The sequence below is a fragment of the Phacochoerus africanus genome, chromosome 15 (assembly GCF_016906955.1).
Source record: "Phacochoerus africanus isolate WHEZ1 chromosome 15, ROS_Pafr_v1, whole genome shotgun sequence".
In the NCBI taxonomy this organism is placed as follows: Eukaryota; Metazoa; Chordata; class Mammalia; order Artiodactyla; family Suidae; genus Phacochoerus; species Phacochoerus africanus.
In genome coordinates, this window is record NC_062558.1 from 46,705,928 (window position 1) to 46,721,139 (window position 15,212).

Consider the following 15,212-nt stretch of genomic DNA (forward strand, 5'->3'; position numbering starts at 1 on the left):
CCGTGGCATATGGAAGTTCCCAGTCTAGGGGTTGAATCAGAGCTGCTGCTGGGCTACACCACAGGCACAGCCACAGCCACATGGGGTCTGAGCCGCATCTGCGACCTACATCATAGCTCATGGCAATGCTGGATCCTTAACCCACTGAGGGAGGCCAGGGATTGAACCCTTGTCCTCATGGGTACCCATTGGTTTTGATAACGCTGGGCTACAATGGGAACTCCCATGGGAATGTTTCTAATCTGCTTCCAGGATGGGTAACTCTCACACACAATAAAGTTCAAGGACTCTGGGCTAGAGAGTATCTACCTCTGGAATCACAGGATGGTGTAGACAGAGGGGAAGGAGAGGCACAGCATGGTAGTTATTTAACAGCCCTTGAGGGGCCATTCTCCTTTTCTCACTGGGCTCAGGCTTCCACCTATAAAGTGCAGGGCCCTGGTAGGACTAGGAGCCTTCAAGATCTGCCTCAGAAAATCCTTGTCACTGGGATGCTCTCAGATTAGCTGAGAGGACAGGAGGAAACAGCTTTTATACCAGAGGCACATGTTATCCAAGGGTAATCATAAAATTCCACTTAGAGTGAACATATGTATACTGGGAACCAAACTTCAAAGTATGATGTGAGAGGAAAAAAACCACTTGATAGGGACTATAAGGAAAAATAAAATTTATGTATATTGAAAGCTGCTATGAGAATAGATCTTAAAAGTTCTTACCCCCATGCCCATACCCTGGCCAAAAATATCTATGTGAGGTGATGGATGTGTTAACTAACCTTACTGTGGTAATCATTTCACAATATATAGTTTATCAAATGATCCCTTTGTACACCTTAAACTTACACAATGTTTTATATATATATATATATATATATATATATATGTCAAGTATATCTCAATAAAACTAAAAAAATAGCATTTCACCTTGTAGTTAGCAAATTTTAGGTTATACTTGCACCTGTGTAATAATTATTTTCACATCTTATTTCTTACAATGAATCATTAGTTGAGTATTGACTTCTTTTGGTGGGTACAGGGCAGGGAATAATTTTTCTGACAAACCTGCCAAGAACACTCTATGCTAGCTTTCATTTTGTTTGACTTCCGCAGATTTACAAAGGAGGTAATTTTGCAAACATTTTATAGGGTGTTACCTATTTCCACAGGACTTCTCCTAATCCATTATTTTTCAAGTTATCCCTCATGTCATCGCCATGAAAGTCTCCTCAGCTATCACACGGTCTCACTCTGCCAGGGCATCATGCACAGCAGCTCTACCTGTGACTCTCTAACATCACTCTCATCAACTTGATGAAGTCCTGCAAGATTTACAATTCTTCTTTGAGGTGTATTTGTCTGTTTTCTTCACACTGTTAGATGTTTATAACATTCAGCAGTCAGAGAGGATATGGCCATCAGAGACAGTGACAAGGTCTAGTGGAAAGACTGAGACCTTGAGGGCAAAAGGAGAAAAGCGCTTTTGCTTTTTGTGCTATGTTGACTTGGCTTCCCCTGCCACCTGCAAAGGGCAGGGACTTAGGATAACAAATGCTAAGACAATGAACACCTGCCAAAGTAAGATGAGTGTGGATAAGAGGGCAGCATCTCAGAGTTCTCTTCGTGGCTCAGCGGTTAAAGAGCCTAACTAGGATCCATGAGGATGCAGGTTTGATCCCTGGTCTCACTCAGTGGGTCGGGGATACAGCGTTGCTGTGAGCTGTGGTGTAGGTCACAGACGTGGCTCAGATCCCACTTTGGTATGGCTGTGGGGTAGGCCAGCAGCTATAGCTCTGATTTGATCCCTGGCCTGGGAACTTCTAAATGCCGTAGGTGTGGCCCTAAAAAGCAGAAGAAAAAAAAAAAGAGGGCAGGATCTGTCTGCAGAAACAGAATCGTCTGTACTCTGCTTTTCTCAGCCACCTAGGGAAAGCCTGTTCACAATTGCTCTTTCACACGGTGCCCTGGATCCCACCTGCCCTTCCAGACTGTAAAACCACCCCCCTTTTCCCCAAGGAGTTACAGACAGTGGCCACTCGGTCAGGTGACACTTTAATAGGCTACAAATAGAAAACCTGTCTTTGGAGAATATCAAGAGCCACATGTGTGCCAGATCAGAAAGAAGTGCAGTACTGGGGTCTGGAGGCGGACAATAGCTAAGTGGGAGGTCAGCGATGGCTGAAGAATCCTTGAGGATGGTTATATTTAAATGGCTTCATCCTGCTGGGACCCCTAGAGAAACAGGAGACAGGAGATCAGTTAATTCCACTCCATTTGGGCTGATAAAATAAGTTACAATTAATGCACGGCTACTACATAGATATTAAGGAAAAAAGTGAACACTGTAAGAAAAGCAGACTGCAGACCAATATGAAAGATGTGACAACACTTCTGTAAAAATGTCTTCATGTGCGTCTTCAATGACAATGAGCACTTTGGTGAACAGGGCTAGGGCAACCTCTCTTTTTTATACAACTGTTTGTTGTTCATATATTTAACAACAAACATGTTGTTTTTCAATGATTAAAAAGTTTTTTAGGAGTTCCCGTCGTGGCGCAGTGGTTAACGAATCTGACTAGGAACCATGAGGTTGCGGGTTCGGTCCGTGCCCTTGCTCAGTGGGTTAAGGATCCGGCGTTGCCGTGAGCTGTGGTGTAGGTTGCAGACGCGGCTCGGATCCCGCGTCGCTGTGGCTCTGGTGTAGGTTGGACCCCTAGCCTGGGAACCTCCATATGCCACACAGGAGTGGCCCTAGAAATAGCAAAAAGACAAAAAAAAAAAAGTTTTTAAAAAAATCTTCCTTTGCAGGGAGATTCCCATGTAGGTAGGAGTCTGGCTGTGAAAAGAATCCATACTATGTGTCAGCCAAGAGCCATGTGTTTTATACTCCCTCCTTCTTAGATGCTATTTCTGTTATTTCATAGATTTTACAGGTGAAGAAAACAGGCTTAGGGAGGTAAACTGCCCAACATTACACAGTCAGAACACAGCACAGCCCAAATTCAAAACCTGGTCTGGGGAGTTCCCATCGTGGCTCAGCAGTTAACTAATCTGACTAGCATCCGTGAGGACGCAGGTTCTATCTCTGGCCTTGCTCCGTGGGTTAAGGATCTGGCGTTGCTGTGAGCTGTGGTGTAGGTTGCAGACGCGGCTTGAATCCTGCATTGCTGTGGCTGTGGCGTTGGCCAGCAGCTATAGCTCTGATTTGACCCCTAGCCTGGGAACCTCCATATGCCACAGATATGGCCCTAAAAAGCGAAAACAAAACAAAACAAAAAAACTGGTCTGCTGCCAAAGCCTGCTGGCCACAGGCAGGCTGACAACCACAGCCAAAGCCTGGACCCCATGAAGCTTAGGTGCTCCAGCTGTAATCCTAGGCCTCCAAGCAAAGCTTCACACAGGGGTCTCTTCCACACAACTGCACAGTGAATGATGTCCAGCTAAAGGGCCTCTTCCGTTTGTCTGCTTATGACTGACATTTAATGGTAACCAGAAGGTGACACTGTGGATCTTGGTGGGAGGGTGGGAGGTAGTGTGTGTTGGTGGGTGTGTGTATGACTGTATGTGTGTGTGGTGGTGGTGGTGGTGGGGTGGGTTGGAGAGATGAGGAGAGAAAGACGTTTCAGTGCAACCACTTCCTTAAGGGAGGGCTCACTCTGCCTGCACTGTGCTTGGCACTTTACATGCTCCACCTGGTTTAATTTCATCCTCCAACAACACTTGAGTGGATGCTGTTTTATGGATGAGGAATGTGAAGCTCAGAGGGGCTAAGTACAGGTCCTAATCACACAGGCGGGAGCTGCAATTTGAACCTAGGCCTTTCTGGCCCCAAAGCCTTTGCTCATAACTACAACGTCATATGCTTCCCAACACTAGAAGGGTGCAGAGTCACCTGGGGAAATCTAGCCATAGGCTGATGGAGACCCCACAAGTAACGGTCTGAGTAGCCAAAGTAGCACCCTTCCAGAATGCCCTGACCGAGAAGCACAGCCTGGGCAGTATACAAAGCATTTCAGAAAAACAGGACCTTCGGGAACCTTTAGAAAACAGAAAATAAACACTGGCTGTGTGAGAATTTCTGCCCCGGAAATGTGCTACAGCAAGCTGGAGGGTGGGAAGAGTGAGGTCTCACACAGACCCACCAGGGAGAGCAAGTTCTAGAAGACACCAACATCTAGCTGCTAGCTCTGCCCCTCAGCAAACTCTGGGGGCTGGAGCCGGTTATTATAAGACAGCAGGACAAACCAGGGCAGGTGGAGGTGCCAGACCGAGGTGGGAGGATGCTGGGACAGTCCCCAGGGGCTGGGACTGGCTGTGAGAGAAGGTGAGGGGCGGGGAAGGCACCTTTTAGACTGACAGAGGGATGTCCCGGAGCTGAGAGAAATTACAGCCCTTCCCAGACACCAATCCTCCCACTCCTTGCCCAAAGAGAAGGAGTATCTGAGAAGTATGTACTCCAGAGTTTTGAAACTGACTCTAAGAACAAGAAAATGAGTTAATGGGTGAAAGGGAAATAAAGGACCCGACATCAAAGTGGAAGGAAAGGCAGCTAGAAGTGCCACGTGTGGACACACACTAGACAGCAAGCCAGCAGGACCTGCTGGCCCTTCCTCCCTCCCTTCCCTCCTCCCTTTCTTTCTTTTTTGCTTTTTAGGGCCACACCTGAAGCATATGGAAGTTCCCAAGCTATAGGGTGAATGGGAGCTGCAGCTGCCAGCCTACACCATAGCTACAGCAATGCCAGATCTGAGCCTAGTACTCAACCTATACCACAGCTCATAGCAATGCCAGATCCTTAACCCACTGAGGCCAGGGACTGAACCCATGTCCTCATGGATACCAGTTGGGTTAGTCACCACTAAGCCACGATGGGAACTTCCCTACTGGCACTTTCTGAGCTCCTGTCTGTGCCAGGACCCACTCTGGAAGCTTTACATGAACTATCTCTAATTTATCATGAATTAGAAGGTAATAATTCCATTTTGGCCTTAGGAAAGGTCTCGAGCCTAGCTGAAGTGACCCTTCTAAGGTCACACTGGTGAGTGGGAGAGCAGAGACCTGCACTTGCATTTGTGTTACTTCAGAGCTGGTTCCTCCTGTGATACCCAACTGCCCACAACTGCAATCCTCAGAGACATGTGAGCGTCCTAGGAAGTACAGCAGACACTGGGGACTGGTGGGGTGCATAGAGTTTAAAAAGCTCATTTTGACCACACAAAGCAAACATATTATTTCCCACAGAAAGTAGAGAAAGGAAAGTTCAGCCAAATCCTTTTGCTCACGGTGTGGCCCACCTCTAGGGGTGTGCATGAGGAACAACCAGACCAGGCTGGAGGACACGGGTCACAGGGCAAGTTTTAGGAAGGAGGGGGCAAGTGCTCCCCAGGAAACCTGGACGCAGGATTTTGATTCCCACTGTGAATGGGAGACAAGTGCCCCCAGGAATGTGTGTGCCCTCCACACCAGGCTCACTCTGTCCCAAGTCCCTGTGAGAGGCCAGACTGGAGGGGCCAGGGCCCCGGGGCTCCCACCCCTCACCTGAAAAGCCTCAGACACATCTTCTCCTGGGGAAATTCCTTGGGCCCCTCCACACTGTCGTCGTGGCTCTCCGTCTCCAGGTAGACGTCCAACAGCACGCACAGGCGCTGTAGCTGGTTGGTCAAGAGCTGGTGGCTGGGCCGGGGGCCACACAGCTCTTTGTAGCAAACGTTGACCTCACTCTCCATGGCCTACGGGGTAGAAAAGCCCAAACTCAGCACCACCTTCGGACCAGCTGAGCCTCTGCAGAAGGAGCCAGACTGGCTTGTCCTGAGGAGAGGAAGCCTCAGGACAATGGGTCTTTCTGATCCTGACCTAGAACTTTCCCTACCTTTCACAGCCAAAAAGACAAAGGTATATAGAGAAGGAATCTCAAGATCTCAAATGGTGTTTGGGTTAAAAACAAGCTCCACAGCCATAAAGCAGCTATGGAATCAAATCCACAGGCCTAATAATTCACAGGTGCAATGAGTTCACACACCATCTCATTCCAGCACTTTCTGTGCATCTGAGTTTATTCACATTTCCACAGAAGCCCAAGACAATCACCTTTCAAAGGAGGTATTAATATTATCCCTATGTATTATTTTTGGCCATGGTGTGCAGTTCCTTGATGTAGGATCTCAGCTCCCAGACCAGAGACTGAACCCAGGCCAAAGGTGAAAGTACCGAGTCCTAACCATTAGACTACTAGGGAACTCTTCCACATTATTTCTGTTTTATAGATGGGGTGAACCTGTGGACCCCAAGGTAGGTGAAGAGTTGAGATGGGTCTGGGCTCTATTCCTCTTCTATACCATGCAACCTCTAGCAAATTCTACAAATATCAGCAGGCCCCTCTGTCCTGTGCCCAAGCACTTGGCTATGAAGGTTCTGCTATGGCCCATCTCCCCAGGGAGACTCTCCTTCCTCCTCCCACCACTCTTAGCAGGGCCTTACCCGAATATTGTCATCATTGCTGTTGGTTTTCTCCCCTTTCCAGTTCAGACAGAGCTGGAAAATGGGCGGGATGGAGGAGTAGCCAGGGTTCAGCACCACGGCCGCCTGGAGCTTAGCTGGGAGGGGCGGGGAGAGGAGGAAAACTCAGTTCTGAGACCTGGCTTGCCAGCCATGGCACCCTCCCTATGGGACCCGAGGCTAGCTCTGATGTCTCATATTCATCTGAGTGCAGCAGAGCATGTTCTAGTAATAAATGACCTTTACTTTTGTTCTAGATACTCCAACGTGGAATTACCAGGTTGCAAAATGTGAGGTTCTATGTCTCTGGTTCCTTCAAAGACGCAGAGGTGTGTGGAATTCCAAGAGTCTAGTCCACATTGGGTTTGGCCAAAAGTTCTATTCACTCCCTCAACAGAAGTTTGCTTTAACTGGAATTTATTTCCCAGCAAGTTAAGGATTTTCCTATGTGAAGGCTTACTGTTTTTCCTTTTCAACAATATTGTACATTAGCCATTGTACCAGTCAAATTTATTTTCTATTCTTTTTTTTTTTTTTTTTTTCCGCTTTTGCTTTATTTAGGGCTCTACCTGCAATGCTGGATCCTTAACCCACTGAATAAGGCCAGGGATCAAACCTGCATCCTCATGGATACTAGTTGGGTTCATTACCACTGAGCCACAATGGGAACTCCCCTGTTCTTTATTTTTTTGTATTTTGTTATGTGAAGGTTTTTAATAGTCAACATTTATTGAGTACTTACTCTAGTTTAAGCACTGTGCTAAGCCCTTTAGACACATTTTATTTCAACCTAATAATGACTCTGGGGTGGATATGATCTTTCCCATTTTAACATATAAACTGAGGCTCTGATAGAAGTTTCCTTTAAGATCAAACAGTTGTGAAGCTGTTTGGAATCACTGTCCACTTATTTAAATTTCACTCTTAATCTTTCATATCTTACAATGTATCTGATGTAAACTGAAATGACCACATTCATTCCATGTATGAATCTAAAATACTTATTGTTCCGAGCTTTATTCCACTCAACAAGGAAGCAGAAGTGATGTCCTGCAATGACTTCCCACCCTTGCAACTTTATCAATTTCTTGGGCGGCATATTTTACGCCCTTTCAAAACAGTACTCTACATTGTTTAGGGATGAGGTAAAAGTTTGTTTTTTTTTTGTCATTTTGCCATTTCTTAGGCCACTTCCGCGGCATATGGAGGTACCCAGGCTAGGGGTCGAATTGGAACTGTAGCTGCCAGCCCACACCACAGCCACAGCAATGTGGGATCTGAGCCACGTCTGCAACCTACACCACAGCTCACGGCAATGCCAGATCCTTAACCCACTGAGCAAGGCCAGGGGTCGAACCCGCAACCTCATGGTTCCCAGTCAGATTTGTTAACACTGAGCCATGACGGGAACTCCAAGGCAAAAGTATTTTTTAAAAGGGGAGAGGATGGGATGGACATCCCGTGTGGCTCACAACAAAGGGGGAAGGGGATAGGAAGCAAATGCAAAATTCCAAATATCAGTCAACTATAATGAAGGTGAGAATGAAGTGGAATCAAGGATCCTCAACTGTATCTGAAATACTTCATTTCCTCACAATATTTTTAAAAACAAATGAAGTAAAAGAGAACGGGAGAAATTGAGGTAGAGAAACTAGAACATCCAGAGTGCAACCTTTCCTGACATGCTGTGCTGTCCTGGAACTATGGACAACTCCCTCCACCTTGTGGCCTCATCACCAGCCCCTGGGGTGAGGTCCTGTGGGCTGTGCTGAGGCCTGGGGCAGGACAACAGCACCACAGGTGGTATCATGTGGCTCCAGCAGGAAGCCTGGGCAATCAGATGCCAGGACAGATTTTTTTTTTGTCTTTTGTCTTTTTAGGACCACAACCACAGCCTATGGATATTCCCAGGCTAGGGGCCCAATCAAAGGTATGGCCGCCAGCCTATGCCACAGCTACAGCCACGCCAGATCCCAGCTGCGCCTGCGACCTACACCACAGCTGGACCCTTAACCCCCTGAGTGAGGCCAGGGATTGAACCCACATCCTCCTGGGTACTAGTGGGGTTCGTTAGCTGCTGGGCCATGACTGGAACTCCCCAGGACAGATTTTGAGGATTTCTCCTGAATAAGTGCAGAGATTGCAGAGAGGGAGCAGGGTCCTGTACTTCACAACCTAAGAGTGACGTGTCTGCCCTTCCCTGAAGATGGGGAAGAACAGGCATCTGATTCTAGACAGGAGCTCAGGCTCAGAGGTCACACTGGGCTTGTGACTAGGCCTTACTTTCCTCATCGACAAAGATGGGAACATTACCAGCCCTGGGCTGTCAGAGGATTACATGAGATAAGGCGGATGTGACTGCTGCAGAGCAAGCCTTCACTGAATGCTCTCTCTCACAACTGAGCCGAGTCCCTGAGGCAGGATTCCAGGAACTTTCCTTCCTTTGAGCAACTCCTAGGAACGTTTTATTATTAGCGGCTCCTCCTGCCTAGAACCACTGTGATCAGCAGAGCAATTACCTGTGCCCCTTTCCACGAGTGCCATGTAGTAGAGATTGGTGTCCCCGGCCAGTCCCGCCTCCACAATGTCTTTGGTGAAATGCAGCTCCTAAAAGTCACCATGGATAAAGGGTGAACTGCTGGCTTCTCTGGTCAAATCCCCTGCCCCTTCCGGTGGAAGAGCAGGGGCTGAAAGGGGACATGGGCCCAGTCTCCAGGACTGCAACGGTGGCCTGTTACTCCTCCACCTACCAGGTAATCCTCATGGGCAATTGCCACCCACTTCACCAGGCGAGAGACGACCTTTGCAGGGAAGAGGTACTGGCAATCACTGGTAACTGGCACGATGCCATGTTCTAAAAAAGAGCAAGGCAGGTGGTATCACAGGTAGACATCAGGTGCCACAGCTGGGTAACGGGCATCCTCTAGAGGGCTCAGATGGCCCTGACAGCCATACAGGTACAATTGGTACTCAGTAGGTACCCAGGTCAACATGTGCCAAGAATTAAGGCACACCAACTGGACCTTTACCCAGTGCTATGTGCTTCCGGCTGCACCCAGCACCAGCATTCAACATTCACAGTGCTTTATCCTTGATGCAAATGATGGACGGCAGAGAACAAAACATCGCTGTAGCCAAAACCTGTGATGGTATTTCTGCAGCAATGACTATTAATTAGATCAAATAGCCAAGAGGGGTGTTCCCACAGCTGACCTTGATGGAGGAACTACGGAAGTGTTCTGTGTCAGTTCCTCTAGAGGAGAGGAGCAGGAGGACTGCTCCAGGGTAAATTCCTGCTGGCGTTTCAATAAGGAAATATGCTAACACAGTAAATGCTGTCCAGGATGACAATCATCCAACCTTGGGACAAAACAAACTCAGCAATGCTGATAAGGAGCAAGCAGTGCTGCCCTGGAGAAACCAGGGTCCACTGAAGTCCAGGAACTGCGGGGTCTCCAGATGGATCCTGGGAACCCAAAGCCTTTCCGGACAGTGGCTCTTTTAAATCAGAAAGATCTTATCCCTCATTCCCCTGCAAGGGTAGGCTGTGACAAGAATTTACGGAATAATTGAAGACAAGTCCCACAGTCAACCCCTGTCCCGAGTCAAGCCTCAACAGAGCTTATGGAAAACACAAGGGCTCAGCCTTGGGCAAGGGCCATGGGACAGATGCCTAGACATCCTAAGCTGAGTATAAGCATCACAAGGCAGGGCTCTGTCTGCTGTGTTCATGGCTCTTCCCCCAGAACTATACGGGCTGCCTGGCATGAATTATGCTCTTGTTAAATATCTATTAAATGCACATCAAACTCTGACGTGCACCAATCTAAGATGAGTGCTCCCAGCCAATCTGCTAACCTGGGCTTCCAAAAGGCTCTGGGCCTCCTTAGGGCCAGGACATCTCTGTTGGTCCTGAGGGAAGCGGAGACCTCTGCTTGGCCTGCCATGCTCCCCAGAGGCCCAGTTAACACCCCTGCTCAGCAAAAGCCAGGAAGCCAGGCCACTCTGACTTGTCATCAGGATTCAAGAAATCTGAGGGCAGGGCTCTATCATGGTCTTTGTTCCTTTATGGTCTGAGTGGCTCTCAGACCATGGCCCAAATCACACTAGCTTACCCAGGGAGGCAAACTGCTTGTGGAGGGCCAGGCGGGACTGCACCCTGGTCTTCAGCAGCTTCATGGTGGTCTCCATGTGGCTGGCGCTCAGTGAGTGGTCAGCAACCACAGTGTGCTGTGGATGACAGTGAATGGCATACACGAGTGCTACCCATCCCTTCCTCTAGGCACCCCCCACCTCCCCAGACCTGTCTGCTGGTGGCAGCCCAGCCCACCCATGTCCTGAAGTGGACCCCTCCCAGGAACAGCAGGGTTTCCCTGCTGTGAAGGGCCAGAGGCTGAGTCCCAGCAGGAACAATACAAGCTGAGGGTTTCTTGAGAGGCTACAGAAAAGCAAGGCTTCTGCTAAGGTGCCAGATCCACTGGGGTTCGCTTCTGGCACCTGGAGTCTTGCTGTACACAGGGCAAGAATCCAAGTTATTGGGATCTAGGGGCTACCAGGCTCAGCACGAAGGCAAAAGGTACCTAAATATAGGCCTCTGCTAGTTTAAAGTCCCAAAGACCACCAGAGCCTGCCTGGAGTCTGTATGAGAAGACCGGAATAGAGCTCCTCAGCCCAGTGGACCAGACCAGTGTACACACCTGGGGCTGCTCTTTGGGGAAGTGGAGACCACCCAGCTTCTGCACCCACAAATAGGGGTGACCTAGGTCAAGTACATAGTCTCTCAAAGTCAGGATGCTATGGAAAAGATCACAGAATGAAATGACCTGTAAGTCATTTTGCAGTGTTCCCAGGATACATCCCTCTGCCATCCTCTCATCCCCCCAAGCAGAACAGTCGCGGAGGCTCAGCCATGCTCATGGCCGGGCTGCCAGCAAAGCCTCCTGACTTCCTCAGTTCCTGTCTGCGAATTTCTTCTCTCCCACAGTCACTTTTCTGTTTTTCTCTTGGCAGCCTTCAACTCATTAGCGAATCTCAATCTACCAATTTACAGAATATTTTAAAAATCTTAATCCTCAGAGAATTAAAATGTTAATCATTTTTATTATGACATTCCCAGCTTCGATCCTTCCACCCTTCCCCTCGCTCCATGGTCTCTTAAGTAGGAAAGGCCACGTGCTCCCTTCTCTCACTGGAGTGTCCCCCCACCCCACCCTGCTGCATCCCCTGCCCTCAGAAGGCCTTGGGCCCTAACAGGTCTCCAGCTCTGGGATTCAAGCCACTGGAGAAACTCAGAAGCAGAGAGGCTGAGAGAGGAGGAAAGGCTGCTGACTCACCCAACTTTGTCAAACTGATACTGATTGGCTGGATTTGGAGTTTTCTTTCCATGATCCCCAGGATACAGACAGCTTAGGACTGAGTCAGGAGACAGCAAGTCACTGGAAGAGGGAAAAAGACTGCAGTGAGAATGCCAGCCAACCCCCTGTCTCAGTGCAGACACAGGCATCTGGGGACAGCAACCCTCCCTCACTGGTGACCAAAGCCATTGACTGAATGCTTCCTGAGGGCCAGACCCTTGCTATGCCTGAAGTCACGAGATCCTCACAACCCAGTGAGGTAGGGAGTATTTTCATTTCCACTTGATAGAGGAGAAATTCAAGGTTTTGAAAGATATGGCTTGTTCAAGATCACATTGCTGGAAAGCGCTAGAGTCAAGATTTACACTGTTCCATCAGAGATTGTAGTACTCTCTCTTTTTCTTTTTTGGCCACCCCACAGCATTTGGAGTTCCCAGGCCAGGGACCAGATCTGAGCTGCAGTCATGACCTAATCTGCAGCTGTGGCAACACGGGATCCTTAAACCGCTGTGAGGGGTCAGGGATCGAACGTGTACCCCAACACTCCCAAGATGCCGTTGAGCCTCCACCAATCCATTGAGCTACAGTGGGAACTCTGAGAAAGTAGTATCATTAACCCCAGTTTTTTAAGAAACCTATCCCTTCAAGATTTATATGGTGACCAGATATCTTCCTCAGGGGAGCAAAGCCCTATGACACCAGAAATAGGAATAATCAGAATTTACATCAGAGCAAAACAGATTCCCTTCTCCCCTAGAGAGAACCAGGGTGTAGCTCTGATGCTATGTCTATTTCACATTCTATTGAATTTCATGCTACCACAGAAACAGGTCCCCTTTAATACTCCCCAAAAAAGATATATCACAGACTGGAGACAAGGTGACCTAGTGCTATAAGCAGAGAGAGACAGGGATGCCACTGCCACCCACTTGCAACAGTTAAACATGTAATTAAATGTGACAAACGGAGTAGAGAGAGTGTGGGGTGGGGGTGGGTGGAGAGAATAATTTGATGACAAAGGACTAGGCCCATTCTTTCCCTTCACCAATGGGGGCTCTTTCACCTTCCAGGAACAGCACATGAGCTACAGGAGCAGGCAGCAGCTCCTGCTGCTCTGAGCCCCCTCAGGCTTCTGGGAATGTCACACCAAGAGAATGGCAGCTTCCGGCCATCCCCTGCTCTCTGTCCTACCCACAGTCTCCCTGCATTGGCCCTCCCACCCCCACCCCCACCCCACCCCCTTTGCTGGCTCACACAGAGACCTGGCTAGAAAATGAATCAGAATTGTCCCTTTTTTAGCCAATGTTTAGTGACTGTAACTAATACCCTGAATCAACCAAAATAAAACAGAACAGCTAAAACTGCACAAGATTAGGATTCTTTCATTTTTTTCTGCTTTTTAGGGTTGCACCCAGGGCATATGGAAGTTCTCAAGCTACCAGGCTAGGAGATGAATCAGAGTTACAGCTGCCGACCTATACCACAGCCACAGCAACACAGGATCTGAGCCAGTCTGTGACCTACACCACAGCTCATGGCAACACCAGATCCCTGACCCACTAAGGCCAGGAATCTAACCTGTGTCTTCATGGATACTAGTCAGATTTGTTTCTGTTGTATCACAATAGGAAGTCCCAAGATTAGGATTCTAAATTGACAAAACCTGATGGGAGAATCTAATCTTCCTGATAGATTTCCATCCACAATATGAGGCTCAGAATAATTGAATTTGGTAAAAATAAGAGGCTACATATACTCTATAGAGGGGAAACTCAAGGCTTTGAAAGATATGGCTTGTCTAAGATCACACTATGAAGTGCTAGAGGCAAAAAAATCTGACTACTTAAGAAACTATTCAAATACTCAAATCTTTGTTGTATATTTTATATATATATATACACATACATACATATATATATATATACACACACACATATATATATGATTTGTTTCCACTGAGCCATGACGGTAACTCCTGTTGTAGAATTTTAAAAGACATTTAAAATATCTCAGTAAAATGAAACTGGAAAATGATTAAAAATAATTTAATGCCTTAATGAAAAAATTAATGAACTAAAATGGCCTAATGGAATTCATTTCTTGAAGAATTTCTTGAGGAAAATGCAGCAAGGTTGATATAATTCTGATTAAAATGATTCTGAGTTCCCCTTGTGGCACAGCGGGAATGAACCTGACCAGCATCCATGAGGATGCAGGTTTGATCCCTGGCCTCACTCAAGTGGGTTGGGGATCTGGTGTTGCTGTGAGCTGTGGTATAGATCATAGATGCAGCGCAGATCCCCAGTTGCTGTGGCTGTGGCGTAAGTGAGCAGCTATAGCTCTGATTCAACCCCCTAGCCTGATAACTTGCATATGCCACAAGTGGGGCCCTAAAAAGCAAAAAAAAAAAAAAAAAAAAAGATTCCATTAGAAACAAGAATTTTGTAAGTTCCCGTGAGGCGCACACAGCAAGTTAAGGATCTGGCATTGTTGAAGCTGTCGCAGGCCTCAGTTTGATCCCCAACCATGAAAAACTTCTACATGCCACAGTTGTGGCAAAAAGAAAAAAATGAATTTCCTAATAAACTAAGATTCTGGCAACAGCTGTCAATGCTACTAACATTTCAAAAATAGAGACAGCCTGTGTCTTGTCATGAAAGCACTCAACATCTCTGGCGCAGTCCTGCATATGTGCCCTCCCCTCCAAAAAGGAATCTGATCAAGCCTCTAACTACAATTTACAGGAAACACAGGGGGAAGGAGTAACTTGTTCAATTATACTGCAGGGGTGCAATCATCAAAATCCAGCCTGGGAGACACCTACAGGGCAAACAACCTATTTTCCTCAATAAGTAAAAGATGGCGGGACATCCAGATGGAAAGACACTCGAGAGACGCCCCATCCAACTGCAACATATGGATCTTAAAAAGATCCAAATTCAAAACCCAAACTGTAAAAAGAAAACTAACAAAGAACACTTATGAGAAAATCAAGGATATTTGAACTCTGGATATTGGATGATATTAAGCAATTAGTGTGATACTGCATTTACATTGAAAAAATTTTTAAGTATCTCTGTTTTAGTAAATAAAACCATACATGGGTGGTATCTCCATGGGGCCAAAGGAGCCCAGACCTAAGCAAAGGCCTCTGGGCTAAGAGTCTGAGTCTAGGCCCAGGACTTCAATAATAGGACATATGTCCCTGAACTCCCGTTTCTCTATCTGTAATAGGTAGATGAGCTAGACAACACCTAAAGGCCCTTCAAGAGCTAATCCGGGCTTTAGAGTGCTACTTCCATTTGGGTCTCATCCCTCTTTGGGGGCCAGGAAAATGACAGTAGTGTAGTACCATGGTACAAAG

At 47.3% G+C, this 15,212-nt stretch overlaps 1 protein-coding gene across 7 annotated transcripts in view; it reads right to left on the bottom strand.

The window, feature by feature from the left end:
- Window positions 1-2,032: 2,032 nt before the first annotated feature.
- THOC5 (THO complex subunit 5) overlaps window positions 2,033-15,212 on the bottom strand; it is a 38,559-nt gene continuing 25,379 nt past the window's right edge. For all 7 annotated transcript variants that reach the window (XM_047759492.1, XM_047759489.1, XM_047759491.1 and 4 more), the window contains 8 exons: window positions 11,828-11,929; window positions 11,192-11,288; window positions 10,610-10,724; window positions 9,245-9,348; window positions 9,014-9,101; window positions 6,477-6,592; window positions 5,538-5,728; window positions 2,033-2,231 (listed from right to left, as the gene is read on the bottom strand). In XM_047759492.1, coding sequence (XP_047615448.1) covers window positions 2,168-2,231; window positions 5,538-5,728; window positions 6,477-6,592; window positions 9,014-9,101; window positions 9,245-9,348; window positions 10,610-10,724; window positions 11,192-11,288; window positions 11,828-11,929 — 877 coding nt within the window. In that variant the 3' untranslated portion in view covers window positions 2,033-2,167. The remainder of the gene's footprint in view (window positions 2,232-5,537; window positions 5,729-6,476; window positions 6,593-9,013; window positions 9,102-9,244; window positions 9,349-10,609; window positions 10,725-11,191; window positions 11,289-11,827; window positions 11,930-15,212) is intronic.